The 26,766-nt window shown below is 44.7% G+C and overlaps 2 protein-coding genes across 8 annotated transcripts in view; one reads left to right on the top strand and one right to left on the bottom strand.

The window, feature by feature from the left end:
• The window catches only part of KNOP1 (lysine rich nucleolar protein 1), a 31,409-nt gene extending 20,866 nt beyond the window's left edge, over nt 1-10,543 (bottom strand). For 4 of the 6 annotated variants that reach the window (XR_006775118.2, XR_015727825.1, XR_015727826.1 and 1 more), the window contains exons 1-3: nt 10,449-10,543; nt 6,885-7,807; nt 2,926-2,994 (exon numbers count right to left, since the gene is read on the bottom strand). Coding sequence is in view for 3 of the 6 variants with exons in the window: in XM_045770921.2 (XP_045626877.2) it covers nt 2,926-2,994; nt 6,885-7,805 (990 nt within the window). In the remaining 3 variants the exon portion in view is untranslated. Of the gene's footprint in view, nt 1-2,925; nt 2,995-6,884; nt 7,808-9,719; nt 9,904-10,448 lie in introns of all 6 variants that reach the window. The other 2 variants (XM_087870090.1, XM_045770920.2) reach the window with 2 other exon arrangements.
• Nucleotides 10,544-10,559: 16 nt separating this feature from the next.
• The window catches only part of IQCK (IQ motif containing K), a 120,124-nt gene continuing 103,917 nt past the window's right edge, over nt 10,560-26,766 (top strand). For both annotated transcript variants that reach the window (XM_045770927.2, XM_045770925.2), the window contains exons 1-4: nt 10,560-10,783; nt 18,984-19,048; nt 20,654-20,783; nt 21,728-21,825. In XM_045770927.2, the coding sequence (XP_045626883.2) occupies nt 10,597-10,783; nt 18,984-19,048; nt 20,654-20,783; nt 21,728-21,825 (480 nt within the window). In that variant the 5' untranslated portion in view covers nt 10,560-10,596. The remainder of the gene's footprint in view (nt 10,784-18,983; nt 19,049-20,653; nt 20,784-21,727; nt 21,826-26,766) is intronic.

Raw genomic sequence — 26,766 nt, 5'->3', positions numbered from 1 at the left:
ATGTTGAACATCATTAATCATCAGGCAAATGCAAATCAAAGCCACAATGAGATATCACATCACACCAGTCAGAATGGCTCGGTACCAAAGAGACAGGAAATGACAAGTGTTGGCAAGGATGCAGAGAAAATGCAACTCTGGTACACTGTTGGTGTGAATGTAAATTGGTGCAATCACTATAAAAAACAGCATGGAATTTCCTCAAAAGTTTAAAAATAGAAATACCATACAAGCCAGTAATTCTACTTCAGCTGTTTACCCAAAGAAAAGGAAAACACTAATTTGAAAAGATATATACACCGTTATGTTTATCGCACCATTATGTTCATCCCACCAGTAGCCAAGATACGGACGCATCCTAAGTGTCCACTGATAGATGAATGCAAAAAGATGTGGTGGTGTACAGGTATGTACACGTATGTACACACACACACGCGCGCGCGCAACCAATACAGAGGAATATTACTCAGCCGTGAAAAAGAATGAAATCTTGCCATTTGCAACAATGTGGATGGGCCTACAGTTTATTATGCTAAGTGAAATAACAAAAAAGAACAAACAAAACATAAAAGAAATGACTCATAAAAAACAGAAAACCAGTGGTTGCCAGATGGAGGGGTATAGGCAGATGGGCTCAACAGGTGAAGGAGACTGAGAGGTACAAACTTCTAGTTACAAATAAGTCACAGGCATGTAAACTGCAGCATAGGAAACATAGTAATATTGTAATAGCTTTGTATGGTGACAGATGGTAACCGCACTTATTGTGGTGAGGATTTCATAAAATATGTAATTACTGAATCACTAGGTTGTACACCTGAAACTGATATAACATTGTATGCCAACTACACTTCAATTAAAAAAAGAAAAAAAAAAGGCTTCCAGGGCCTTGTCCTGCCTTTCAAGGGTTCAGGTATAACTTCGGCCACCCCGATTGTGGACTTTCTTCCTCACTTTTTTTTTTTTTGACAGAGAATGAGAGAGAGTGAGCATGTGCGAGTGTGGCGGGGGGGGGGTGGTAGTAGAGGTGGGAGAGGGAGAGAGAGAATCTCAAGCAGCCTCCACACCCAGTGTACAGCCCAACATGGGGCTCAATCTCATGACTGAGATCATGAGTTGAGCCGAAATCAAGAGTCGGACACTCAACCGACCAAGCCACCTAGGCGTCCCCTCATCCCTTCTAATCTGCCATAGGCTACGAGTCAAGGTGACCATTTATACAGTCAAGGTGGCCATTTATACACGTTTAACACTACATAAAACAAAGTGACAGCTGTAAAAATAAGAGAGAAAATGATGGTATGTTCCCATAGTGGAACCATGCTCCACATACAAAATGATACAGATGTGCATATACCAAAATGAAAAGCAATTCACCAGTTAAATGATGAAAGTTAAAAGAATAGTATACAGAGCATGATTGCACAGTGCTTTAAAATTACACAAATATAGTTAGAAAGGAAAAATCTGGAAGAATATAACAAAGGGCTAACAATGATCATTATTAGGTGGTAGGATTTCAGGTTGCCTTTCCTTTCAGGTTGCAATTTTTTAACACAGTAAACTTTTATTAGCACTTATCGGGAAAACAGGAGAGGTAAAACAGAAAGCTTCACTTACACTGAGGTAAGGTGTTACTCAAAATGGTTAAAAGTTTTCTTAAAAATTGTCAAATAATCAAAGAACTCAGCAGGCACAAAAGAGAAGTAAAGGGTTGTTGGCAGGCCTTGCCCATAAGAAATACACAGGCACGGGGACTCTCAGAGTTCCAGGAACTTGCTGCATCCTGAGTGGCTGAGGACAACCGGGAAAGGAACTGGATAGAAGGTCCTAGACAGGTCAGGGCCCCACCTTTGTCCTCTCTGTGTGGCTGCCCAGCTCATTACCATTGGCCCTGATCCTGGGGAGCAGTGTGACTATGACCGGCAGAAGGCCGGGGAGCTCCCATTCTGAGGGGCTTGTGCTTCATGCCAGGCCCGGTACTGTGCCGTCAGCATCATCTCAAGGATCTTCTTGGCCCCACTTCAACGCGCCACCTCCAGGGAGAGTGCCCCAGTGCCCCAGTGCATTAGTTTTGGAATTGCTACGGCATCTTATAGGCCTCCTCACACTTAGCTCATTTGCTAGTACTCTGGTTTCTTTCCCTCCTGGAGTAGAAGGGCCGTGGGACAGGGGTCATCTCTGCATCAAACTCTGTTGCTTCTCTCCAGCAATTACTTGCTGACAAAGCAAGAGGATGTGGTCAGGGTAATGGCTGCCACTTATTAAGCAGAGATATAAGACAGGCCCCTGCTGAATGCCTCACAAACACGACCTCATTTGGTCTTCGCAGCCACCTATAGGAGGGTCAGTGAGGTTAGAAGTTGTCCAAGGTCAACTTGTTAGTAATGGTCCAAAGCCAAACCTGTGTTGTTATCACAGGCGTGCCAGGCCTCATTTGGTCCAGAGCCATACAAATGCCACAATTCTAGAAAGTCGTGCTCCAATATAGGATGCATCTACCTACAGATCTGGGCACGGCAGAAGCAGATCCACAATAGAGTAACTTCTCTAAATACTCCTGAATCGAGGCCTGGAGATGGCAATGCATGGGCCTGGCTAAGCACATGTTCCCTGCCCTGGCTACAGTTCCTGGGGTCACACTCCCGTCTCCCCCTGCAGCAATTACAAGGAAGAAAGCCTCAGCCTGGGATTCTGAATGACCAGATGGCCCCTCAGTCAAAGTTGTAGGTAGTGAAAGGGTCTCCCAGCATGAACTGGGGGAGGCCACAAGTTCCCTGCCACTGAAAGTGTGCCAGAGGCCGGCTGGTGGCTTTTGGGGTCCCTGACACCTCTAGGACCAGGATCTTGTTGCTCTGTAGGAGACAAATGTGTGCCTGGCAGGTGGCAAGACACACGAAAGGGGGGTGAGGGCCTGGGCCGTACCTGGTCTATGTGCGCCTCATCCATGTTGCCTTTCTTTTCCAACACCACCTCTAAGTCTGTGTCAGGATCCTGCACAAAAGGGCAAAGGGAGTTAAGAGTCAGGCATAAGATGGCCTCTGCCCCAGCAGCTCAAGAGGGTGAGATCATGGGAGTCCAGATAAGACCCAAGACCACAGCACCACCTCAACCCCTGCCACTTACAGAACTTCTGACATCCTCTCGTGGAATTGTGGAACGATTCTCACCGATTCTCCCCTCAGAACAATGGCACTGACCTATCTGACATATGAAGAAACTAAGGCTTAGAGAGGTGGGGTGACCATCATGAAGTCACCCCCACAGCTCAGGGACAGGCTGACTTAGGTTTGGTGCACCTTTCCCACCACAGACATCATCTTACCTCCCATGGCACCAAACCAGTAAGAGGAGAGAGGCCAAGGGTCCTGCTCATGGTGGCAGTGGGGAGCTAGCAAGGGATAGGTGGGCTTGAGGGCTTGGGGCCCTGATTGGGGGGTGTGGAGGGAGACCCTGCCAGCAAACCCAAACCCAGTTCTCTCCTCTACATTCCACCCCCTCAACTCCCACCCCACTCCTAGTCTCTGCCTTCTCTCCTGCCTGGACAACCACAAGTCTTTAACACCTGCTTCCTCACCCCCCAATCCTGCTCCATTATGCACAGCAGCGCAGGTGAGCTTTGAAACCTCAACTGGACGGGCACCTGGCTGTTTCAGTCAGTACAGCATGAGACTCTTGATCTTGGGGTTGTAGGTTCCATCCCCATGCTGGGTATAAAGATTATTTAAAAATAAAAACTTGGGGTGGGTGCCTGGGTGAATCAGTCGTTAAGCGTCTGCCTTCCGCTCAGGTCATGATCCCAGGGTCGTGGGATCGAGCCCCACATCGGGTTCCCTGCTCGGTGGGAAGCCTGCTTCTCCCTCTCCTGCTCCCCCTGCCTGTGCTCCCTCTCTCGTTGTGTGTCTCTCTGCCAAATAAATAAAATCTTCAAAAAAAATAAAAAATAAAAATAAAATCTTGGGGCACCTGGGTGGCTCAGTTGGTTAAGTATCCAACTCCTGATTTTGGCTCAGGTCATGATCTCAGGATTGTGGTATCAAGCCGTGCATTGGGCTCCGAGCTCAGCATGGAGTCTGCTTGTCCTTCTCCCTCTGCTCCTCTTCCTGCCCCACCGCCCACCTGGTGTGCACACATGCTCTCACTCTTGCTCAAATAAATACATGTAAAAAATTTTTTAAAAACTCAAGTGGAACATGTTATATATACACCTTAAACTTGTACCATGTTATATGTCAACTACATCTCAATTTAAAAAGTAAAAATATAAGGGGGACCTGGGTGGCACAGATTAAGCTTCTGACTCTTAGTTTCAGCTCAGGTCCGGATCTCAGGGTCCTGAGATTGAGCCCCACATAAGGCCTTGCACTTGGTGCAGAGTCTACTTGAGATTCTTTCTCCCTCTCTCCACCCCTCCCGCTTGTGCGCGCACATGCTCCCTCTTTCTCTCTCAAATAAATCTTTGGGAAAAAATCTTAAAAAAATAAAATAAGAATTTAATAACTCGGTTGGATCCCATCACTCCACTCCCCAAAACTCTCCAGAGGCTCTCATCTTGTTTACACAAAAATCTAGGCTCCTGTGGCCTCTCTGGTCTCTAGCACTTGGCCCCCTAACTCCCAGTTCCCACTATCCGTCTTTGTTCCTTCCAGGGCCTCTGTGCTTGCTGTTCCCCCTGCACGAACGACGGCAGACACCCCTCACAGGTATCTGCTCCCATGTGGTGTCCTCACTAGGCCTGCCCTAGGCATGCTTACACGTGCCATGCTCTCTCACTGGCCTCAGCCCCCACAGGACCCTCTGAAAGTGAGACCTCAGGCCAGCCACTTTCCCTGGTCCTTTGGTAATGACAACTGTCATGTTTCCTGCATCCTTACTTTAGGTGTGCTCTGCCTGGCACCCAGCATCACGTGTGATGATCCCTGAAGGGCTCTGTTCACGCACATTACCCATTCAGACCTTGAAGTTGTGTGCATTTCCTAACTCAGGGGGCTGAGCTCCCATTGCAGGAGATGTTAAACAGAGGGGACTGACCACCTTTCACTGGGCTCTGGAGAGAAGGGATTCTAGATTCTGATGGGGGTTAGGCTCCCACCTCTGGGGTCCTTCTTGGTCCCAAAAGCTTCTGAATAAAACAGACCAGTAAAACCAAATCTAGTGGACTAGGGCAAAACTGGGAAAAAATCCAGAAACCAAAATTACCTCTTGTAGGCCCTGATATGGAGGCCACCCCTGCCCTCCTCAACCCTACATGGCCAAGCTGAGTTCAAGCCACACAGACACCTTCCTGATGATCCTGCTCCAGGGGTTGGGGGGAGGGGTCATCCATCAGTCAGTATTGACTGAGCCCCTCCAATGCCAGGGTCATTCTTCAGTAAGTGCTCAATACACATTAGCCATCATTCTTACTTGAAGACCACAGGGCAGTGGCTGGTCTGAGCTCCCCCAGCTGGTCGGTGCAGAGCTGGGAAGAGAATCCAGGGCCTGTTTTAATATAAGACAGTCACTTCTTCGGCTCTAATGATACTGGAATCTATGAGAAGTCACAGGGCAGCTTCTGAGAAAGGATGAAACCTCAAGTTCAGAAGCCAGATTGGGTTTAAAGTCCAGCCCCATGCTGTAATAGGTGGGTGATCTTGATCAAGGTATTTAACTCCTCTGTTTACTTGTCTGTTAAATGAGGATGACCGCAGCAGCTATCTCACCACACTGATGTGAGGATTAACGGGTTAATACACAGGGAGCATTAGCTTAGTGCCAGGCACGCAGTTAAGTGTTCAAGAAGTTTCAGCCATCGCTACCCCCCACAGGCCAGACATCTGCTTGGAGTAGGGCAGGTACCACCTCATTACCCCCTGCAGATACACACACGTACCCCAAAAACAGGAACAGAGGTGTGGCCCTGGCTCAGATAGGGGAGGCTATGGGCCTGTGGAGTCCAAGTGCTCTGGCTCATCTCCTCCCTTCTCTCCCCCCTCAAGGAAGCTTGTCAGGAGGGAGACGGTGGATCTCTGTTGTCTTCACCAGACCATCAACCATTCCCTTCCTTCTGGGAATTAGGACTGGGTTTTCCTCCCAGAAACTGTCTTTTTCCCCTGACCTCAGACAGTGGGGTTCAGGTGGGACTGATAGCCTAGGCCCCTCCCCCCTGGCTTCAGATCAGGGTTTCTGGCTTGTGTGATCCAATTGAGGCCTGTGAGAGCAGCCCTGAAACTTCTGTAATCGTTTCGGAGGGTCTACCTCTCTCCCTTTGGTAGCCTAACTACTAGGATGAAATCCTGGAGCTGCTGAGACCATCTTTCTGTGGGGTGGGAGGTGTCTGTCTGGGACCAAAACCAACGAAGAAAAAAAAAAAAAATACAAAGCCCAGAGCTCGCGAAAGCCACACTGGCATTTCCTGCAATCCAAATCTATTTGATCTCTAAACATGTACACTGAGCACAGAAAATAAGCTCAGATAGCTACAGACCATGTTATCTCAAACTATTTGGTTTCTGAGTTTTGGACAGCAAGAGGCAAGAGTTCAGAAAGGGAGCGATTCATCTAAAAAACTTATTCCAATTTATTTAGATCTTGAGTGAAGATAGTGAGGACTTGGGCAGAGTTTCAATAACAAGGGATGCCTTTACTATTGAGGATATTCCGTGAGCACCTGGATCCAGCCATACCTGGAGTTAAATAGTTTTTAACCTTTCCAGTTACACGTCTCAACAAATCCCTTTTCTGGCTGAAGTCAGTTTAATCAGGGTTCTGGCAGCTACATATGTGAATATCACATACACATACAACACACACACACACACACACACACACACACTCTCTCTCTCTCTCTCTCTCTCTCTCCCAACTTCCACCCTTATTCTCCCAAAGCAGAGTCTAATGCCTACCTCTTCCCAAGGTTCTTCTGCTACTCTGCTCTCTTTCCCCTTCTTCTTTTTATTCCTCTTCAGAGCTGGCTCCTCAATGCCTGGCGGCTCTACCTTTTTCTTGGACTTCATTTTCTTCTTTGCAGGGGACTTGGGGTTATGTCCTATTGGGATGTATTCTGGAGCCTCAACTTTGACTGGCTTCTTACTTCCTTTCCTGGGGCTGCTCTCCAGAGATTTGGAGCACTCAAGGTGCCCTTCTAGGGAGGTATCTCCCTTCTGGTGGATTTTTTTTTTCTTCACCTTCATGTTGCATTCCCTGGGGCTCCCCTGCTTCCGCTTCTGCCCTGAGGCTGCCTGCTCCTTACCATCCTTCCCCACTGAGCAAGTGGAGGGAGTATCCCCAGCCTCACAGAACCAAGGGTCCTTAGCCGAGAAGGCTGCAGCCTCCTGGGCCGCCTTCTCCTTCTTGTGTTTTTTGGGCTTCTTGACAACTCTGGTCACCTCCTCACCCTGTCTGTTGTCCGGGGAGGTCTTCACTCTTGAGCCAGAAGGCATGGCCAGAGGCCTTAAGGACTTCCTCTTTTTTTTCTTCTCCCCACCTTGGAACTCAGATGAACCAAGAGCCTGCTTCCTGGGGCTGGACAACTTCTCTGTCCGTCCAGCACGTAACATGGTCTCAGGTTCTAGATGCTCCTCACAGAGGGTGCTGTGACCCTTTTTTTTCTTCTTTTTCTTCAATACAGGCATCTCAGATGCCTGCCCTAGGACCACACTCTTTGAGGGGGACGGGGCTCTTGTGGGACAGATCTCAGTGAAATAATTATCACTGTTTAAAACGGAGTACTGAGTCTCTGGTTCTTTGACTACCTTCTTCTTTTTCTTCTTCTTTTTCTCTGGGACCCCAAGGCCCAGGTCTCCTTTGTGGGTTTTGGTGATCATTCCTGAAAAGAGAAATGGTACAATTTATCTTCATACCAAACCACTCCATGTACAATTCAGCTAATTAGTGTCAAGAGCCACATTTATGAGTGGCTAGTCGGAAATGTTAGGGGATGGAAAATGGGCATGACTCCTTTGGAACAAAGGAAAATGTGATCAAAGAAGTAGAATGGAATTAAATTCAGATAGCTCCAAGTTCAAATTCAAACTGCTCCCTCACTAACTTAAGCCCCAGTCACCCAGCCTCCCTGAACATTAATTTCCCCAACTGAAAAATAGGGAGAATAATACTCCTTCTCAAAGGCCTACTGGAAAGAATACACAATAATCCACGGAAAGTGATTCCCTTTCCCACCGCCTTTCTTAAATCTCTGAGCCTAGTCACCCATTCAACAAATTTACTCACTGCCTACCCTGTGCCAGCCACTGAGGATACAACTGCAATCAAATCAGACAGACCAGGTGCTACCCTCAGGGGCCTACCTTTCACTGAATGAAGGGGACAGAAATCCTGAGGTCAACTCTTCCTGCCGATTCCCACCAGAGGCAGTAACTATGGCACAATTAACCTCTTCCCTTGGTTCACCTAAGTAGCTCTTTTCCTTTGTGTATCGAAATTAATTCACCCCACCTGCACCCTGGATGATCTACCCTCCTAACTACTTTCCCATGGGGCTAGTAATAAGAACGGCAACAAGATATCATGAGAGGAGCCCCAGCTAGGACTGAGAAGACCTAGGTTCAAATGGTGACTGACGCACTCTTGCTGCATAGTGTTGGTTTCTCTGGGCCTGTTTCCCCATCCATAAAGAGGGACTGAATGACTTAAACGCTGCCAGGAGAGAAGAGGTGTTGGGGGCCACATGCTGCCTGCTTCACTGCTTCTAAATTTTCAAATTACCAATATTTAACAAAATTGAAGATGACACAGAGCATCCTAGAATGCCCAGCTTTTTGGGGGGAAAATGTCATGTAGACAACTGTGGGAAGGGGCTGGTGCCCTCAAGTACATTTTAGCTTCCAGCTGGGTCACTTCTCTCCAGTCACCACCCAAGCTCCTGCTGCTCCCTTGACTAGGTGACATGGAGACACCCAGGAATCCAGAAACAAAATATCCCTCTGGCAGGAGGTTTGGACAGTGGGAGGGAAAGGTCAGGAGCTTCTCCATCCTGAACCTCTCTTCAGCCTCCGAGCCCTGGGGAGCCACACTGGCTCACCATTAGCAGCTCCAAAGAGCCAGGCCTAAGCCATGGCTCAAGTTCATTTATAACTCACTGCCAGGAACACTTGGAAAGTCAAGGGTACACACTCTCAATTCACTCTTGTCCTGTATTCTGCTGTATTCCCAAAACCTAGCTCTGTACCTGACACACAGCGATACTCAATTAATGAATGAATGCCAGAAATACAGAGATGAACAAGATAAAACACCTGCTATCAAGAAACAGGTGTAGGAGGAAAAGAGGTGTGATAATGAAGATAACAGTGATAAAAGCCAAAGCTAGTGGTGAAGTCAGGGTAATGAAGTTCATCTCATCTGGCCTACCAGTTGTCTGGAAAGTTTCTAGAAGACAGGTTTCCAGCTTAGGCAACTGCAGGAGGGTGATGTTGATGCCTGAAAATAAGGAACTGAAGGCGGGTAGTTAGGGGCTGCAGGAGACAGGCTGGTTTGCATAGATGCCTTGAACTATCCAAGTGGACAGGAGGATATTCGGTGGACAGGCGGATATATGGGTCTGAGGCTCACGGGTGACTGGGCTGACATGGGTAAAAAAACAAAAACAAAACAAACACTTATAAATATATGGATGGTAACTAAGCCTAAAGCAGAAGGAGCCTAAGACAAGGCCTCAGGGAAGCAGGAGTACAGAGGAAGAGGGGTCAGCCAGCAAAGGCAGGGGAGAAGGTGCAAACCTGGTGGAGTCGAGAGAGCCAAGAGTGTCTCAGGTGGGGGAGTGTTCGAACGATGTGATTAGAACAAAGAAGTTAAAGGGAGACTGTAGTCAATGTAATCCCCTTTCGGCCGTTCATAATCACTGTAGCTTTCTTCCTCTTTAGCACTTTTCCTCCTCTTCAACCCTGCGACTCGATACATTCGCTCCAAGAAGGGAAGAGTAAAGAATCTTAAAGTGTGTCTCCAGCAAAAGCAAACACCTTCTCCAACAGCTTTTTTTAAATCTCGCGGTAGTCTCATGAGCACCTGTGTGAAGACCCCATCTCAGACTCGCTGAGGCTTCGAGACTTGAATTTACTTGTTCTGGGTCCTAAAGCCAGCAAGCGGCAAAAGGGACTCGAACCCAGCCCTCAGGAAGTCGGGGCCTGCGCTCTGCACAATGGAACACACCCCACTGCCGCCGCGGGTTCACGAGCAGGAAGCAAGGGAGCCAGGAGGCGAGAACAGTCCCTCAAAGGCACCGCCGCTCCAAAGCTTCCGCACAAACACACCGGGAGGGATTGCGCGGGATCCCAGCTCTGCTCCAAGGCGGGAGAACTTCCAGGCCGGAGCGAGCGGACACATGCGATTGGGGTGGGAGGTATGTGTGGATTTGGGCCACCCACTTTTCCCTCAGTTCGCCGCGCAAATCCCCAGGCGCAATCTCCAGACCCCAAGCCGCCCCACCAGTGCCGCTCCTCAGCACTCACCCGCAGGCCACTCTTCCCCGCCTCCACGTGAAAGCCAGCTCTGCCGGGACCCGGAAATTAATCTCGAGTCGCTGGCCCGCCTCCTTGAATTACGGCTCCTTCCGGGTCGTAGCCGTGCCGGAGGGCGGTTGCCGTGGAAACCGCGGCCATGGCTGCACCGGGTCTGGAGAGTAGTCGCACCGCCCAACGCGAGGAGCTTAGCGGCTCCACAGAGTCGTCGGACCCTGTCCGGACGCCAGTGCCCATGGCGTCCACCGCGTCGCCCGAGCTACCCGTCTCGCCAGGACAGGGCGTGGAGCCTCCAGGCAAGAACCTGTGGGAGCAGATCTGCGAGGGTAGGCAGCCCGGGTCTGCAGAGGGGCGGGACTCCCCAGGCGGAGGCCGCGTTTACTGGGCGCCTACCGTGCTCCAGGTGCCTGACGTGCGTGGGCTCCTTGGTAGCCGCGCCACAGGCCCGCCGGCATCTCCATTTCACGGACCGGGAAACTGAGGCTCCGAGACTTTTGTCCGAGATTACGCAGCGCAGTCTCGCACCTTGATTCGTAGTCAGGTTAAAGCCAGGGGAGCCAGAGTAAAGCGGAACAAAGAGGACCCAGTGGTGTGGACAGTGGCTCTCAAACCTCACTTAATGAATAGGAAAAAATCGCTGGGGCAGAGATGGGGAATTTGGTTAGAACGTAGGTTCGCAGTTCCTGCCCACAGATCCCGTAACCAGGTGCAGGGAATTTGCGCTCTTAACGTGCATCCTGGGTAATTCTGATGTAGTTAAGTCTGTAGCCCACATGTTGAGTAAACATGGTCTATACAGATTTGGGTTTTAATCCCTCTCCACGTCTGATCTTCCTTAAAATCCCCAAATGGAGTTTAGCTCAACTTCTTTCGCGGCCCTACACGTACTCTTGGTCATGAGGCCTTACAGTACTGTCACATATGTTGGGCAAGTTATTGCCCTTTCTGTAAAGTGAGCATAATATTGACATCTATTTTATGGTGTTAGGAGCATTGCAGCGAAGTAGTCACAGAAAGTGCTTAGCAAACTGCCCTATATCCAGCAAGAGTTCAATAAGTGTTCGCTCTTAAAAAATAATATTGAGTGGGTTTTTTTCTCTCCTAGGTTCTCTCAAGGTCAGGAACTCCTTTTTATTCTTGTGGTTACTATCACTGTCAGCTGTCTGAAACAGCATTTCCCAGAACTTTCAAAAATAGTAGCCCTATTGATTGATCATGTTGTACACCTGAAACTAATTTAATATTGAATTTAAGTTATATCTCAAAAATATGTGGTAGCTACTAGCCACATATAGTTTTGAGTGCTTAAAATGTGGTTAGTGCATTTGGGACTCAAATTTTTTATTTTGTTTAAGTTTACCAAAATTAAATAGCCACTTGTGGCTAGTGGCTACCATATTGGACAAGCCAGTAAATGTTTGTTGAATGGAAAAAAGAGTGAATGCACCAATATATGGAAGAAGCGGAAAATACAGAGGAGGAAGAGAATAGTGGACCCAGAGTTGATAGATAACCCTCAGTGGCTGTTTCACCTCCCATCCAGTGCTTGAATTCCTTTTCCAGCATCACATTATATTTAGAAAAATCTGTTTCATCTTGAATGTTCTCCTTGTAATTTCTATCCTTTGGTCCTTACCCCCTTGGTGCCGTGACCCAAGTTGATCACTCTCCCAGAAAGAATCCGCTCATATTTGAAGGTACTTGTGGATGTCTTTTCCCCAAAAAAGTGAAAGATGTTTTGACTTCTCCAAGCCAAACAGCTCTTCCATAATAGAGTTTATTACTGGTGTGTTGTTTAAGAGAAACTGCTTAGCTACCTCAAAGGGCTGATGTGAGGACCGGGTAAGAAAATGTATGTGAAGTTGATTAGCATAGTGTCAGGCATTTAGAAAGAGCTCGATAAATGTTCATTGTTGTTAACAACGAAACATGGTTTGCATTGTGTTTTAAAGTCATGAGATTATTTTGGTCAAATAGCCCTGTAGGGAGAAGGCAAAGACAAAGAGGTGTGGTGCTCTCTAAAAATCAAGTGAATTGATGCTACTCACAAAGTGACAGAATTACATTGTGAAGTTAATGAGGTCGAAGATGGTGAATTATACACTCAGGCACTATCATGATTATTATAACCCAGATGAATTTCTTAACCATTCTAACATGCAGTTTTCTATAACAAACGTATAGTGAGTAAGTTTAGTGCCTCACAACAAACATGAAAAACAGGCTTTGTGGTAATCCTATGTTTGAGGTTAAGTGTTACATTCTATTAGTATATCTCCATTTAAAAAGCAACTTATCACAGCAAATAGACCTGTGAGAAACTCAATTTCAGGAAGGAGAAATACAGAATAGGTAAATATCTGACTTAAGACTGCCCTACCTGGCTGATGCTGTGTGTGTGTGTGTGTGTGTGTGTGTGTGTGTGTGTGTTTATTTATATAACCTGACAACTTGTAATTGTTCTTTAATTTTCCCGACTTTCCAGGGATGACTACCTCTGAGCTTTGTATCCTCAAAGGCACTTGTATAGTATCAATAAAGTTCTTTCCTGCCAACGCTTCTAATTAAATCTTATTATTGTTTGTGACATGATTTTTAACTATGGTTTTAACCAAGACTGAGTGAAAGTATTGGGGAGCTTACAGTCTTCTATTTTAATATTACTGTTATTACTCTCATCAGCATCCTCATTATTGCCATTGGTTCATTACTCCAAATACTCTCCAACCTCAACCTTAGAGCTGTTGTAAAATCAGGTTCCTCCATCCCACCTGCCAGATACCAACATGGACCAGCTCTGAATCAGTGCTTGTAACCCTAGTGCAGCTGCTGAGTACAGCTGGAGAAAAGTGACACCAGGGGGCTCTCACAGTGCCTATCAGTCAACATCCCTCAGTGCCTTCTTCCACTGCCCCCATCTACCAGCCCCAAGTTTCTATTCCCCCTCCTCAAATGTTGGGTGATACCACTTAGTAAATGTAGGAGGCATCCATTGAGAAGAGTCAGGCATTTGGAAGTGGGGAGGGAATCCTTCAGCTTCCTTATACCGATAAACATATTTGCATCTGCACACATACGCTGCTACCGACAGCTCAGCCTACATCTGTGCTTTGGTACCATCCTCTTGCCATCCCAGGATCCTGCTCACTCACCCCCTTTCCACCCCTTTTCCTTCCGAACATCCTTTGGTCTGTCATCTTGAAAACCTCTCCCTTAGCATATATTATCTTCTAGCTCTTGTCTGTCCCTTTTCTTCTCTGAGCCAAGCTTCTGGAAAGAACACACTGCCCTTGTTCACACCATTGTCATGCCTTTTATCAACCTAGTGCAGACTAGCTCCTACTTACCTCATGGTTCCAGTGAAATTATTCTCATCTCTTCTGTCAACATATCTACCATGTTGGAAACTGTTTTAAGTGCTGGGCTAGGAATGACTCCAGGCACTATTCTAGACACCAAACAGCTTTGCGTCTCAATGAGCGTCGCCATCATTCACTCAGGTACCCTGTCCAGAAATCAGAGATTCATCTTAACATGTTTCCATTCACTTTTCACGATCCCCACATACATCCAATCCCTGCAGATTCTACCTGCTTAACATTTGTAAGCCCCAACTCCTCACCCCCTAGTTCTCACGGCTGCTGCTTTAGATCAGGCCCTTACCACATCCTGTTTGGATTGCTGCTGTAGCTTTTTAATTGCAGAAGGCCTCTGTCCATACCTTCTTCCACAGGAACCTCTCTCAAATTTCAATCTGATCACATCATGCCTTGACCTACAATGATTTTCATAGCTTTCATGGTAAACAAACTCTTTAGCTTAAGACCTAAGCCCCTTCATGATGTGGTTCCTGTCTTTTTTTTTTTTTTAGGTTCATCACCTACCATTTGCTCAAATCATACTAATGGCAACATTTATTGAGCTGCTCTATGTGCCAGACACTGTGCTAGATGCTTTTCCTCTCATTTAAACCTCATAGCAACTCAGGGAGGGTTTTGCTTGTTGTACAGACAAAATTGAGGAACTTGAGGCAGAGTTAAGGAAACTCATCCGAAGTAAGTGACAGAACCAGGCTTGAACTGAGATGTGTGTGTCACTCAAATCCAAGCCCTTACACAACATACAGCATGCTTCAAAGTGTAGCCTGGGAACACCTGCGTCAAAATCTGAATTACTTGTTAAAATGCAGATTCCTGTGCTCTGTCCTGGACCTGATGAGTTAGACTCCTTGGGGGTGAGTCCTTAAGCTCTGCATTTTAAATAAGCTCTCCAGGTGAGGTACAAAGCACAGTGCTACTGTTCTGTACTGTGTACTTTTAGCCACAAGAAATAATTCCTGCAATGCGCCATATTGTTCTACTCCTCCATGCCTTGCCCAAGCTTTGCCTCTTACTGGAACGTCTCTCCTTCTCATCTTTATCTTTCAAGACTCAGCCTAAGTGACCCCCCTTCTAGAAAGCCTTCTCTTGTTCCTCACACTGATTTTTGAAGCCCTTTCTCCTCACTGCACCGAGAGCACTGGGCATAGCCCCCTCCGGCAGCATTTTCTGCATCTCAGAGGCATCGGTTTACTGCTCATCCCCTCACCAGAACATAAGCTCCTCTGCACTTGTCATCTGTCCCTCCAGCAACTGGCACAACCCCTCGCTGTAGCGTCTACTGGCTAAGTGTTCATTAGATTCACCCCCCCCCACCTCCCTGATCCATCCCTTTCCGACATTGTTCCCAATGTTTCAGTTAGGAACTGTTGCTGTTTCAGTTCGGAACACGTTCAGTAGCAAATCAGAGACAGTCTAATAGTGGCCTGAGCAAAAAGGATGTTTCATTATCTCATATCCTTAGGAACATAGAGGGGACAGGCTCCAATTTTGGCAGAAAGGCTCCACGCTGCCAATGGGGTTATAGGTTCTTTCTGCCCTACCTCTTGCAGAATGTTGCCTTTGTTGTATAAAGTGAGTAACCACTTTTACTTGTTCTTAGTGTTCACTGAATATGCATGTAACATTAAATTCCCCTAATCAATTAACCCACTTTACAAGCTTCGGTAACTAAAAAATTATAAACATTTCTAAGTTTAATATACCTGGTTTCTTAAGCATTTCTAATGCCAAACAGACAAGCAAATTTTCTAAGCACTGAAGCAGCTCTTAGAAACTGAATGAATCACATCATAGTAAATGAAGTTACTTTAATGAGTTCAATACTCTACAAGCTTAATCAAATTCATACAAACTCATATGGTTCAATGTAAAAAGCATCAGTCTGTAATCAATTACATATTTTAAATTGAAATCATAAGGCAAAAGTGACAAGTTCTCAAATATGCCAGATTCTCAAACATTACAGGGGCTTGAAATCACAAACACATCATATTGTCCTGAAGATAATGTATTTTCCCATACTTCTACATAATGATTTCAACTATATATCTTTTGCAGTCATATGATGAAAAAGTTTGTATCTTTTCCATCAAATTTAATTGAACTCCTGAGAGATCTCCTTGGAACAACTCTAAATAGAAAAAATATAAATAAATAACAAAGAAATGCAAAAAAAGCAAAATATTATATATATATGTATATATATATATACATATGTGATTGGTAATACTCCGGAGAAACAGTCTTACTATTAGGAGTATAAATTGTAAACTTTTTGGAGGAACATTTGGCAATTTGGCTGAAATTTTAAATTATTTTTTCCTTTAACAGAACAATTCCACATCTAAGAATTAATACTATAAAAATACCTCCTTTCCAATCGATGATGTATATATAGTGATGCTCCTAGCAGCATTGTTTGTAGTAATGAAAAATTGGAAAAAACCTAAACACCCACTAAGGGTACACTGGTTAAATAATTGTGGCATATCATATATGTAGCAACCTAGAAAGATGTCCAAGATTCAACATCTAGAATGGTTCTTGGTCCATAGTAAGCTCTCAATAAGTGTGAACAAACATATAGATAAAGGATCAAAAGTAACTTGCTATATTCTTCATTTTGTTCATTCATTCATTCAGCAAGTATTCTTTGGGAATATGATGGTGAGCATAAACAGACCCAGACAATTTCCCTCACAAAACACACAGTCATTAATATTTACAAATTTCAAACAAAGATAAAACTGATAGGAATTATGAAGAAAAAGGACTGTGTGATGGGGTTCTATACTTGGATGATTTGACGTGGTCTGAGGTCTAACATAAATATATTTGTGTATTATATACATATGTTAGTAAATGTTGAAATACAGTGGTTATGGGTTGTAATGGGATTGGATGTGACTTACACTCTTTACATAAGACAGGTCTGTATTATTTAGAATTTCCTCATAATAGCATGTATTGATCTGTAATCAGACAAAGCTCTAAATGTATATATCCTAAATCTGAATAAATAGTTTTCATACCATGTTGGTGTTTGTCAAAGGTTTGGGGAAGAAGAGTGAATTTACATGCTTGCTTGAGAGGAAAGCAAAGTGGTAGAACTCAAGCTGTTATGGTGGGCAGAATCCTAAGATGGCTTCAAGGATTCCCACTCCCTACCGCACATACCTCCTAGTCATTCAGTCAAACACAAATCTAGGCTTTGCCATCCAGGGATTTTCCAGATGTAATTTAAAGTTTGTCATCGGGGTGCCTGGGTGGCTCAGTCGTTAAGTGTCTGCCTTCAGCTCAGGGAGTGATCCCGGAGTCCTGGGATCGAGCCCCACATCGGGCTCCTCCGCTGGGAGCCTGCTTCCTCCTCTCCCACTCCCCCTGCTTGTGTCCCCTGTCTCGCTGGCTGTCTCTCTCTCTCTGTCAAATAAATAAATAAAATCTTAAAAAAAAAAATAAAGTTTGTCATCAGTTGACTTTAACAGGAAGATCACTGTAGGTGGGCCTAACCTAATCGAGTGAGCCCTTAAATCAAAGTCATCAAAGCAGAACATACTCCTCTTCGCCTTGAAGTAGCAACTAACCATGGTGAACTGTCCATGACAAGGACCTGAGGGTGGTCTCTAGGAGCTGAGAGTCGCATCAACAAAAAGAAAATGGAGACTTCAGACCTACAGCCACAAGAAACTGAATCCTGCCAACAACCAGTGATCTTAGAAGAGGACCCAACCCTCAGATGAGATCACAACCATGAATGGCCAACACCTTGATTTGAGCCTGATGAGATCCTGACCCATACCCAGACTCCTGACCTGCAGGAACTGTGAAATAATAAATTTGTGTTGTTCTATGTTGCTGAATTTGTGGTAATTTTTTACATAGCATTAGAAAACTAATATAGCTGGTACTCGGAATCAAGATTGCTTGCAACCTACAGGCTGGCATACTGGTCCCCAGCCTGATACCTAGGAGTTAAAAAAAAAAAAAAGTCAAGAGATGTTTCACTGACAAGGAAGTAGAACAGAACATGTGTCCAATACATTTTTATTCATTCCATTGGTACCATCTTGCCCAGAAACTGTTTTTCCTCGTTGCTGCAAAGTGACTATGCATTTGCCATTAAAACATTGACTTTTCCAGAAATATTTTTACCACTCTCTTAGGGATGTAACTAATATAGCCCAGGAGCATTTCTGTCCCTCTCCGTGCAATAGTTCTTGTTACCCCACAGAACTTGTATGGACTGTTCTTTGCATTAGGCTCTCCAACAGGTTGACTGTGAGCAGTCTTGAAACCTGGCAATCATTCTCTACATCACTGCACATTAGAATCAGCTGGAAAGCTTTAAAAATTCTGATTCCCAGGCCTCCACCCTAGACCCATTGAATCAGAATTTCTGGACTTGGGCCCAGACTTTGGTATTTTCCAAAAAGCTCCCCAGTGATTCTTGTGTGCAGCCAGGATAGGAAGCTATAGGAGTTCACGGCAGAGCTACTCCCACTGGTGCATACAAGTCACCTGGGATCTCGTTAAAATGCAGGTTCAAATTCAGCAGATCTGGGGTGGGTTTGAGGTGTTGCATTTCTAACTTCCCAGAGATGCCAATGCTGCTGGTTCTGGGGCATACTTTGAGTAGCAAGGTCTTTATGGGATTGCTTTTCCAAATGCGTACCCCAATCAGGCTGTCCTACCTTCATGCTCATCCTCATGACTGCAAGAGACAGCTCATCTCTCTGTCACTTTTATTCTGTCCTCCCATCATGTGCTCCTCTTCTTCCTTTTCTCCCCTCCTATCCTGAGTAGCTACTGGTATCTTCCCTTAGCCTCCCTCCTATTCTCTTCCTCCTTTTATTCCATGTAGTTATCATAACTTGGGGGCAAAATCTAAAGTTGTACCTTCTCAGCAAAAGAGTCTCAGACTCTTACATAAAGCCTTGACTCTGTCATACAGGAGAACAATAATCTCTTATCCATTTTAAATAAGGAGGTTCACAGGAATTATTATCCTATAGTAGCTAGTTGTTTTCATTTCTATAAACCACCAACCAAAATAAAATTTAAAAATGTTTTGTTCGGAGGAAAGGAAATTGCATCACAAACTGCAATGAAGTACGGAATTGAGGATTTTTTTTCCCATTCCCTTTAGAGTATGACGCTGAGCTGCCTCCCTTTCCAGAAGGATATAAAGTCAAACAAGAAGCTATGATTACTGTGAGTATCACCCAGGCCCCAACCTAAATGAAAGGCTCTTAAATGAGAACAGTGCCAGTGTCATGAGTTAGAGAGGTGGGAAAGGGAAGGCACTGGAATTAGAACCAGAAGTTGGGGCCAGTCCTAGCTCTACTACTAATGGTGTGACTTAAAGGCCATCATATAACCTCTCTGAGCCTCAGTTTCCACATCTGTTAAATGGAACAGTTAATCCTTGACTAACTCACGGGACCTCTGTGGGGCTCAAATGACAAATTGGATGAGAAAGGTCTTTGCGAAGGAGTCAACACTTGTCCATGTTGGGGACACTTGGGGATAGAGCACGTTTCTCTATGCGTGCCAGCGTGGGTAAGATTAAAAATACTGTACTAAGAGGGCCAAGGACAAGGCAGCCAGGAAGGGAGGCCCCCAGGCAGTATACTTGGAGTAAAATAGGGGCTTAATGGAAAAGAGCAAGGCTCTGAGAGAGTGAGATTATTGAGCAGGGTCACAGAGACAGGACCCAAACCTAAGTCTCTAGACCTCCAGTAGGTTGTTGCAGCTGCCACTACTAGAGATTCTGTGTCTAAGAAATTTCTTGGCCTTTGTGATTGTTCTTTTTTCACAGTGTCCTGTTCTTGCTCTGTGGATGTAATGCTTTCTCAAATTTCTCCGCAGATAGCAATTACAGTTCCCTTCCCTGAATTGTTTGTGCTTCCTCCAGAGTCAGTTTTTCTTTGTAGGTTTTGATCTCTTTTATGCTGTTGATGTTCTTTATCTGTGTAGAGAACTTTTGTTATTTATTGAAAAATTTTAAATGGGGATCTGAGTGGATTTTTCTACGTAGCTGGTATGATTTTCTTCTACTGTTGTACGTGTGGGTTTGTCTTCTGGATAAGTCTCTTCTCTGGGTAGAAATATTGACTAGGAGCTCGTGGGGAGTGATTGTCTACCAGAAGACTTTTCTTCAGGGTTGCAGGCAGAGAGCCTCCAAATCAATGGTGAGCTGCTTTTTCTTCCCCCCCTTTTGGCTACCAGCTTGGCCAGTCCTTGGAATCATTGGAAATCACTGGAGTCATTGGGAAGGAGGGAGAACTGGATATAAAATGCTGGTGGGAATGGAGCTTTATGTATATTGAAAGGGGCGGAAGCAGAAGGAGGGGGAATGTAGACAGCAGGCCAGTGGAGCCCCAGCTGGATTTTCACTTAACCCCTCCTGTTTATCATTCCCTTTCTCATTCCCATCCTCTGAGGAATCGAACCCCTAAGAATGGAGTTTTGATGGGAAGAGGGACTCCCATCCACTGGGGCAGTTTCCTCCTGAGGATCCTAGGCTGCCATTCCCTCTCTCATTTGACCACAAAGCTTCATCCCTGTTTCTTTTGGAAATGTTTGCAAATCTTTCACCCACTTATAGTCCTCTTGTTCTTTTCTCTGTTAGGGCTTTATTCCTTGATTGTCATTTATAGGTGTCTCAGAAGAGAAGAGGGACAAAGATTTGTACTCATTATGCCCCTTGAACCTGAAGTTAATACAGAATTTTATACTTTGTTAGGTTATACAGGAAAATACAGTTATTTAAACTATTTATATGAATTGGTTCCCTCCCCAACTTCCCCCCATCAGGTTTCACCGTTAGAGGAAACAGTTCTCCATGGCTTCAATACAGAGCACCTTTATTCAGTTCCTCATTTGACCATGGACTCACATGTACCCTGTCCTCAAGTTAAATTAGAAACAGTCGATCCCAAAACATGTAAGTAAGGAGGTGAGATTTTGTGTTTTATAATTTGGGGCTTGTAGCATTGCAAAACCACAGGACGGGGGTGGGGTGGACAGATCTCAGGGAGACCACAAAAATATGAAAGAATATGTTATTTTAATTTTTATTTAATTTTTATTCTTAAATATATATCAGAATTTTATTTTACTTTTTTAATTTTTAAGTAGGCTCCATGCCCAACTTGGGGCTTAAACTCACGACCCTGAGATCAAGAGTCACATGCTCTACTGACTGAGCCAGCCAGGCGCCCCTAAATTTTTATTTTTCAGAGAAGTACCTTTATCCCACTGTTTTATGTCTAAGGTTGAAATATAATAAAGATGATAAATAACAACAAGTATACCTTGATTCTACCTTAAAATCAAAGGGGGGAATGTAAAAAGTGGATGAAAGTATCACACTGCCCTGCATTGTGGGTTGAAGTCAGAGGTGTAGTCTTTCTACATCTTCTCCCTGGGCCCAGTTCCTCTGGCCCACTCTGGTGCCAGACCTCTCCTACCGCTTTGTTCTGTTCTCTCTGCTAGCATGCTTTGGGTCTTGGCAACCACGACCACCACCATAACTGTGGCCATAAAGCCCCATCCGTTGTACTCCGACCCTGCTCCTCTCCTGCCTCATTGCTACCACATTTCCCTTGCTTATTTTCCCTCCAGCCACACTGGCCTTCTTGCTGTGCCTGTGGCCCCGGCCCTGTGGAGGACCCTGCCTACATCCTCGCCAGTCCACGAGGCTCAGAAAGATATTTTAAGTTTCTTTAATAATACAGCCCAACTCAGCAGTCTGGAGTAAAATGCAACATTTAAGGTCATGCTGTTTCACGGACAGTATCTTTTTTTGGTTCAGAAACAAACATTTCTCCCAGATTCATTTGGGCCATTTGGGATTTTCAATGGGATTTTTTTGTTTGTTTGATTTAGGTTCCCCCAAGGAATATTTGGAAACATTCATCTTTCCAGTTCTGCTTCCTGGAATGGCTAGCCTGCTTCACCAAGCAAAGAAAGAAAAATGTTTTGAGGTCAGTTGCTCTCTGGGGTTTCTTTATTTCTAAATGCTCAGTAATTCATTTTTATCAGATGGTACCTCATTATCTCAGTACCATCAAGTGGTCGTTCTCAAAACAATACCTTTGGGAGGGAGAGCTGTGTTTTGGTCACTCACTCAGCTCCAGCCATGACATCTAGTTTTGCATACACGTGCACTGCCATCTGTCTGGCCACTTGGCTCCAGAGAGGTTTTCTGCCTTCTTGGCCTCCCTGCCTGCCCTTCTCCTGGGTAATTGGCATCTGCCAGGTTTATTGGCTCCTGTTGACTGTGTGTGCAGATTAAAGCTCTCCTTATATTTTATCTGACTCTGGATTGATCTTCCGACCTCTGGCCTCGCCATACTCCACTTCATGCTTAATATCATGTGTGTAGCTTGCTTCAGGAGAGGCCTGGCCCACAGGGAGTGCTTGCTAAGCATTAGTCATGGTCACACTGCAGCCAGTTTTCTGTGTGAATGGAGTTCCAATCCTGGCGCACCCTCCCATAAATACGCGTGTGGAGGCTCCCTCTTTTCCACAGTTGACAGGATACTTTGGGGGGTGTGTGTTCCCTGCACAGTTTTGAATACTAGAGTTTTGGATGGCCCACATGAAGAGAGTAAAATAGCAAAAACACTTAATATTGACCAAGTGCTTGCTCTGTGCCAGGTGCTTTGCTAAATGCTTTACCATTCCTTATTTCATTCAGCCCTTCTAACAGCCCTATGATATTCCTTCTATCAGTGTTATCTGCATTTACAGATGACGAAACAGAAGAACAAAGAGATTTAGGAAGGTGATCAAGATGACTTTGCGGAGTTAGGGTTCAGATCCAGGTTATGATTCAAAAGGATACTTAGAAAATTGGCAGTAACTACAGTGCAAACCTCAGTCAGCTTGCCACATCCCAGGGTCATTAGCTGTTTGGTTGCCCTTCAGCACAGAGTCTCTCTCTGAGAAGAAGTACATACTGCCTGGATGGGGCTTTTATGTACTGAGGAGACACCCATAGCCTCGATGATCCTAATTTCATCCCTCCCAAACAATGCAAGTTGGAGGCTGTCCTCTAAACAGCTCCAAGAAATACTGATTTTTAAAATCCATATCTGTTTTCTGAAGAACAGATTTGTTACTTGCCGTAGGTTTTAAAATCTAAACTGCGTCCACTTATTGTATTTTTTTCATTTGCCCATTTGGCTTTTCCTGAGGGCGTAATTTCCATCCCGTATTCATAATTGACCTTCCCCTCTGCTGTGTGGTGTTCACAGGTGCAAGGTGCAGCTGGGTGGAATGGTAGTGAGGCCAGGGGCCAGAGAGCAGAGCCCCTAGCCTGACCCTGCCATTGTCAGATGGCTTTGTCTCTCTGGCTTCTGGTCCTGCTGCTAAATGAGGGAGACCAGACAGTCCTGCAAGTCACATTTCAGGGATCTTTCTTTTTCATCTTGCTGTTGGCCCAAGTATATTCAGTATATTCAGTGTGCCGTACCTTTTATTAGATTGAACAAAGGATGGCACACAACGATTGAACAGTGAAATGAGCACAGTGGAATAACCTGTTTGAATACGCATAAAGAATATCTGTAGCCAGATTAAGTCACCCAAATTCAGTTCTGTTCAACAAATATTTATTAAATCCCACTATGTGCTGATGACTGGGCCAGACCCTAGAGAGGGACACAGAGAGGACCAGCTATGGGCTTGTCTTCAAGAAAACCACAAACGAGCAGTAAAGCCTTTGGTAGCTGAAGCTTTTTTTTTTTTTCTTCCCTTTATATCTGTTCTCTGAAATAAGAATGGACGTGGGGAAACAGCAAGAGTGGATCTAGGTGCCGTGAACGCACATCTAGACCTTAGCGCAGCTATATTCAACTGTGCAGACTTTGTTCTAATTTCTTCAGCTGTTATTCTTCTAATTTATACTCCTTCAGAGGACACAAAAATCAGCTAAAAGGGCAATAATTAAGATTTTACATAAGAGTTATATCTCTACTGTTTGCCCATAAATAATTTTGTAATGAGGGGGCTAGAAACAGTTTCCAGCCTCCAGGCAATGATAAAACGCTTTTAAAGAATCAGAGAAATTTCTATTTGTATTAGAGATTAATGAGGCATCTTTGTGCCAACTCATATTTCATCTTTGACATCCTGCAGATGAGCTGCCTCTGGGACTAAATGAAACCAGTCTAAACATCAAATGCTGCAGGGTGTTTGAATGGAGCATTAAAGTCTAAATGTTGTAATGAGCAATCAAGGAATGTAGAAAATGTAGGTTCTTAAAACTGTTAGCTTGCAAAAATGGATAAACTTTCAGGACAGCCAGACACACTGGAGTCCAAAATCCTGCTCAACTGCTTCCTTGCAGCGGGACCCTAAGTGATCGGTGAGCCTGGTTCCTCCCCTATTGAAGGGATGGCAGAAAAAAAAAGGGTGGGGGGAGGCAGAGGTGCTCCTGTTACCAGGTGGATGAGGAGAAGTATTTAATGAGGTTCACTGGCACCAAGGAAGGTTAGCGTCCTACCCTGCCATCCCTCAGGCTTTGCCCAGAAGCTCAGTAATTTGAATACTACAAATATGCAAAATGGGTGGATTACCATTAACTTCTTTCATTTCCTGATTTAGGATTTCTTAATTAAATCTAATTCCCTCCTTTCTCACCCCCTGGTCATGTAGTCTTTTGTGGGTTATTTTTGAAGGCTTGAAAATTACAGCAACATTTGTCAGACCCGAGTGGAGCTCCTCTTATCCAGATCTGCACAACAGATTTGCATTTTCTCAATTCAGCTGTTCCTCACATCCTGTCAGTGGGAATAGATGCTTAAACTGAATGATAACCAGCCTCCAGCCAAAATTACATAACTGGAGCATTCTTATCTGTCACCCACACTGAACTCGCATCCAAATGACTCTTAGATAGCAGCATAATTCATTGTTTATTGGGGCCATTCAAATTATATCTTGAAACAGCGTTTATGTGAGGTTACTCAAGAAATAATTGCTGATTTGTATTTTGCCCTTAAAATGCTGACTTATAGTTAGGTTTCCTTGCTTTCGTTAGTTTCTGTTTTGTTCTATGATGTAGCTCCAGCAGCACCTGGGACGTGGTAGGGACCCACTAAATATTTGTTGGATGAAGGAATGAATACGGTTCCTCAAAAGTCAGGACCAACTTTTAAGATAGCAGTTAAGTTATGGGAGCGCTTGTCCATTTGCCCTAGCTATCACACCCAAGAGCTAATTTACTAACTATATCTGCAGTGTCTCAATTTACTGCCTCTGGAGGAGGGTAGACTGTAGGGTGGCTTCCCCTAGAGCTAGAGCTGAGTAAGGAGCCAGTCCTCTAAAATTAAAGGGCTCTCCTAGTAGTTGGAGAGCCAGAGAGTTGAGCAAGAAGCTAGAATTGAAGAATAGTAGTTTCTAGCACTTTAGGGCCCTTACTTTGTGCCAGACACTGTTCTAAGTGTTTGATCTGCAGAAACTCATTTCATCTTCCCAGCAACTCTCCGATGTGGATGCTCTTATTTCCATCTTACAGATGAGGACCCTGCAGCACCAAGGTTAACCAACAAGCTCAAGGGAACAGCTAGTAGAGTGGTAGAGCCAAGATTCAAGCCAAGCAGTGCTCTGCTTCCTGAGTCTAGGAGGTTGACACCACCCCAGCTGGTGGTTGGTCCAATGGCTTGCCAAAAGCATGGGCCACATTCTGATACGAAAGATAGGTCTGGAAGCTGTGGAGAAAAGGAGTGTGAATCGGGGCAGATCTGGGGCAGTCACCCAGACCAGGCCCTTATGCAGGCCTCATGGGACAGAATCCTTTATTTGGATTGTCCCGCGAGTACTATGACACTCCAAGGAAAACTGGAGGGAATAAAGCAGAAGAGAGGGCGAAGAGAACAATGAGCAGCACCTAATTACTATGCCATAGAGCACTTGGCCAATTAGACACACACACACACACACACACACACGAATGAGGCAGTCTATGGTACATGGTCCAGTGGTTCAGGACCCAGCCTCCAGAATCAGACTGACTTTGCTTCCAACCTGACTCGAGCTGTGTAAGCTTGATGATTTTGATTTTGATTAATTCATAATTTAGTTCCTTTATACATTTTAATTCATTATACATTTTAATTCATTTATTCATTTTAAATATTATGAATGGATCTCTGGTGAATTTCATAAAGACCCTAATCAAATGGTTTGCTCATCATTAGATATTTTAATCTTTTTAATGCTCAGAATAAAATTCAGCTCATTTAACAAGCAGATATTTCTCTCATCGTTAATTTTTGGAGGAGGTTACAATTGGGAAACTAAACCGTAGGTGAATGATTTCCATGAATTATCTCAGCCTTAAGATTAGATGAAGACTCTGTTAATTTCCTGAGATGAATTTAACAAGTGAAATAGACTTATTTAATCCTTTCCCAGATAGTTGTTTTCAACTACATATAAAAAGGTCACAGAGAAGGGGGTGCCTGGATGGCACAGTTGGTTAATTATCTGCCTTTGGCTCAGGTCATGATCTCAGGGTCCTGGGATCAAGCCCCACATCAGGCTTCCTGCTGAGCGATGAGTCTGCTTCTCCCTCGCCCTCTGCCCCAGTCCACCACTCATGTGTGCACATGTGCTCTCTCTCTCTCTCTAAAATGAATAAATAAAATCTTTAAAAAAAAAAAAAAAAGAAAGGTCACAGAGATGTAGGTGACATCTGTAAGGCACCAAAGTGACCATCTATAAAGAAAGTCAATGGACTTTTTAGTTTTGCTGTGAAATTAGCTGGGTGCTAGCAATATTTTATATTGTGTTAAACAAACATACTCTGTGACAGGTAAAGAATGGGAAATGATTACTTTGTACAAATAGTTGGTGGAAGTACATCTGTGAATTGACAGTAGATACTGTACAGTCATTTCCTGTGTGTCTACTGCCGT

Source organism: Ursus americanus, chromosome 2 (genome assembly GCF_024610735.1).
Source record: "Ursus americanus isolate L20-20 chromosome 2, mUrsAme1.1.p, whole genome shotgun sequence".
NCBI lineage: Eukaryota > Metazoa > Chordata > Mammalia > Carnivora > Ursidae > Ursus > Ursus americanus.
The sequence above is the reverse complement of the archived record's forward strand: the minus strand, read 5'-3'. Positions and strand labels throughout refer to the sequence as shown.